The sequence below is a fragment of the Crocodylus siamensis genome, unplaced genomic scaffold (genome assembly GCF_052110815.1).
Source record: "Crocodylus siamensis isolate JL-2025a unplaced genomic scaffold, ASM5211081v1 HiC_scaffold_51, whole genome shotgun sequence".
In the NCBI taxonomy this organism is placed as follows: domain Eukaryota; kingdom Metazoa; phylum Chordata; order Crocodylia; family Crocodylidae; genus Crocodylus; species Crocodylus siamensis.
In genome coordinates this window covers 29,714-31,814 of record NW_028324461.1, presented here as the reverse complement: position 1 = coordinate 31,814, position 2,101 = coordinate 29,714, and the positions used below count along the sequence as shown (strand labels likewise).

Genomic DNA, 2,101 nt, shown 5'->3' with positions numbered 1-2,101 from the left:
CAATCTATTCATGCAAGAACCACCATCTCTCCTGACAGTTGAAATTAATGCCCTCTTTCCTTTGTCTTCCCCAAAACAGCCTTGCCTATTTATAATGAATCCCACTGGAGTTTCCCACTGGGAGGCATCAGTTGCAGTTTAAAAACAGCATGGATATAAACAATTTAACAGTAAGGCAGCTGTAAGTGACCCTGGGGAAGAAGAGAGAGCACAGCCAGAAAGAGCGGAAACAAGGTTATAAGAAGCTGTAAACATAAAGGACGCATCAGAGCTGAAGGAGAAATGAAACAGATGACACATTTCATAGACGGCAAGATTTCTGGATTGGATCAGCAAAGGGTCCCATGGTTGGACCCCGGAGTGTGGGGCCCAGGACTGCAAACTGCATTGTCACTCCTGCACAGAAGCATTTTTTATTGCAAACAGACGGGGAGATCTTGCCCGTCATTCCAATGCTTGCTAAAAATTAGCACTCCCTCTATCACCTTCAGCAATGCGCACAGTGGGAATGGAGTGCGGAAACCTATCGAAGGTGACCCATTTTGTCTTGGTGGGTCTCCCATACGCATCCGTGCTGCAGCTGCCCTTGTTCTTCTTCTTCCTCCTCCTCTACCTGCTGACACTGGGTGGAAACTTGCTCATCCTCCTGGCAGTGGTCTATGAGTCACGACTGCACAAACCTATGTACTGGTTCCTCTGCCAGTTGTCCTTCGTGGACATGATGGTCTCCTCTGTGGTGGTGCCCAAGGTCATCTCTGGCTTTATGGTGGGTGACAGGGCTATCTCCTTTGGTGGCTGTGTGGCACAGCTCTTCTTCTTCCATTTTCTGGGCTGCTCAGAGTGCTTCCTCTACACAGTCATGGCCTACGACCGCTTCCTGGCTATCTGCAAGCCACTGCGCTATGGCACCATCATGAGCCGCCACACCTGCCTAGGTCTGTCCACAGGGACCTGGCTGGGTGGTGCTCTGCACTCACTGATAGAGACTGCGCTCACCTTCCACCTGCCTTATGCCCGGGGAAACCAGATACATTACATCTTCTGTGACATCCCGGATATGCTGCAGCTAGCCTGTGGGAACACTGCACTTAACAAGATGGTGACTTTTCTTGATGTTGGCATTGTGGCCTTGACCTGCTTCCTGCTGATCCTGACATCCTACGTGTGCATCATCTCAGCCATCCTGAGGATCCGCTCTGCTGAGGGCCGGCACCGGGCCTTCTCCACGTGTGCAGCTCACATCACTGTGGTTGTGACTTACTATGTCCCTGTGGTTTTCATCTACCTGAGGTCAGGGTCCCGGCACCCACTAGATGGTGTGGTGGCTGTCTTCTATACCACAGTAACCCCACTCCTTAACCCCATTATCTACACACTGAGGAACAAGGAGATGAAAGCTGCTGTGATGAAACTGGGGAACAGAAGACCTCAGGGCCCTGATCTGTGATCATCCTGCCCTCACTAGGAGCTGCCTGAGAATGGGACACAAGAGAGGCCTTTCATTTGGGAAACAGGATCCTTTGGTTCTACCTTCGGTCTGGGTGGGGAGTGGTCAGAGCACAGTGGAAGGTCATTGTGTTCCCTTTTCAGCTCTTCCACAGGCTCTGCCTTGGTTTTGGGCAAGTCACTTTACATTAATTTCCCCAACAGTAACTTGAGAGTTATTTCCCTACCTCACCTGACTGGGGCTTCTTGATGCTGAATTCACTATGGATTATACAGTTTGGTGTTTCCTCCAGGGACCTGCTAGGTCCTACTACAGTGAAGACCAGATGAGCATGCAGCAGCTATTCAGTGAGCACGAACTTAGTATAGCCTGTATTGGTATTGTCAAGCAGGTAATTGTACTGGCTCAGAGCAGGGATAGTTCAGGGTTACACACAAATCCAAATTACATATCTATTCAAATCATTTTATACGTTAGAAGCATTTATATCAAGTCTGCATTATTGTCCATAAATGATCAATCACACTTGCTGCCCTGTACCTTATATTTTGCTGATTTATTCACTTACTTAACGATAGCACTCCTACGAACCACTTGCATCTGTGGTATCAGGTGTGAATATCCCATCCTGCATGCTTTCCTCCTCATCTACTG

General features: G+C 48.8%; 1 protein-coding gene across 1 annotated transcript; it reads left to right on the top strand.

The window, feature by feature from the left end:
* Positions 1 to 508: 508 nt before the first annotated feature.
* LOC149851895 (olfactory receptor 10G6-like) lies at positions 509 to 1,447 on the top strand. The gene has a single exon (XM_090030256.1). The coding sequence runs from the start codon at positions 509 to 511 to the stop codon at positions 1,445 to 1,447; it is 939 nt and encodes a 312-aa protein (XP_089886382.1).
* Positions 1,448 to 2,101: the final 654 nt, after the last annotated feature.

Excerpts from the sequence above, each read along its gene's own strand:
- LOC149851895 (XM_090030256.1), top strand. The coding sequence starts at position 509 with ATGGAGTGCGGAAACCTATCGAAGGTGACCCATTTTGTCTTGGTGGGT.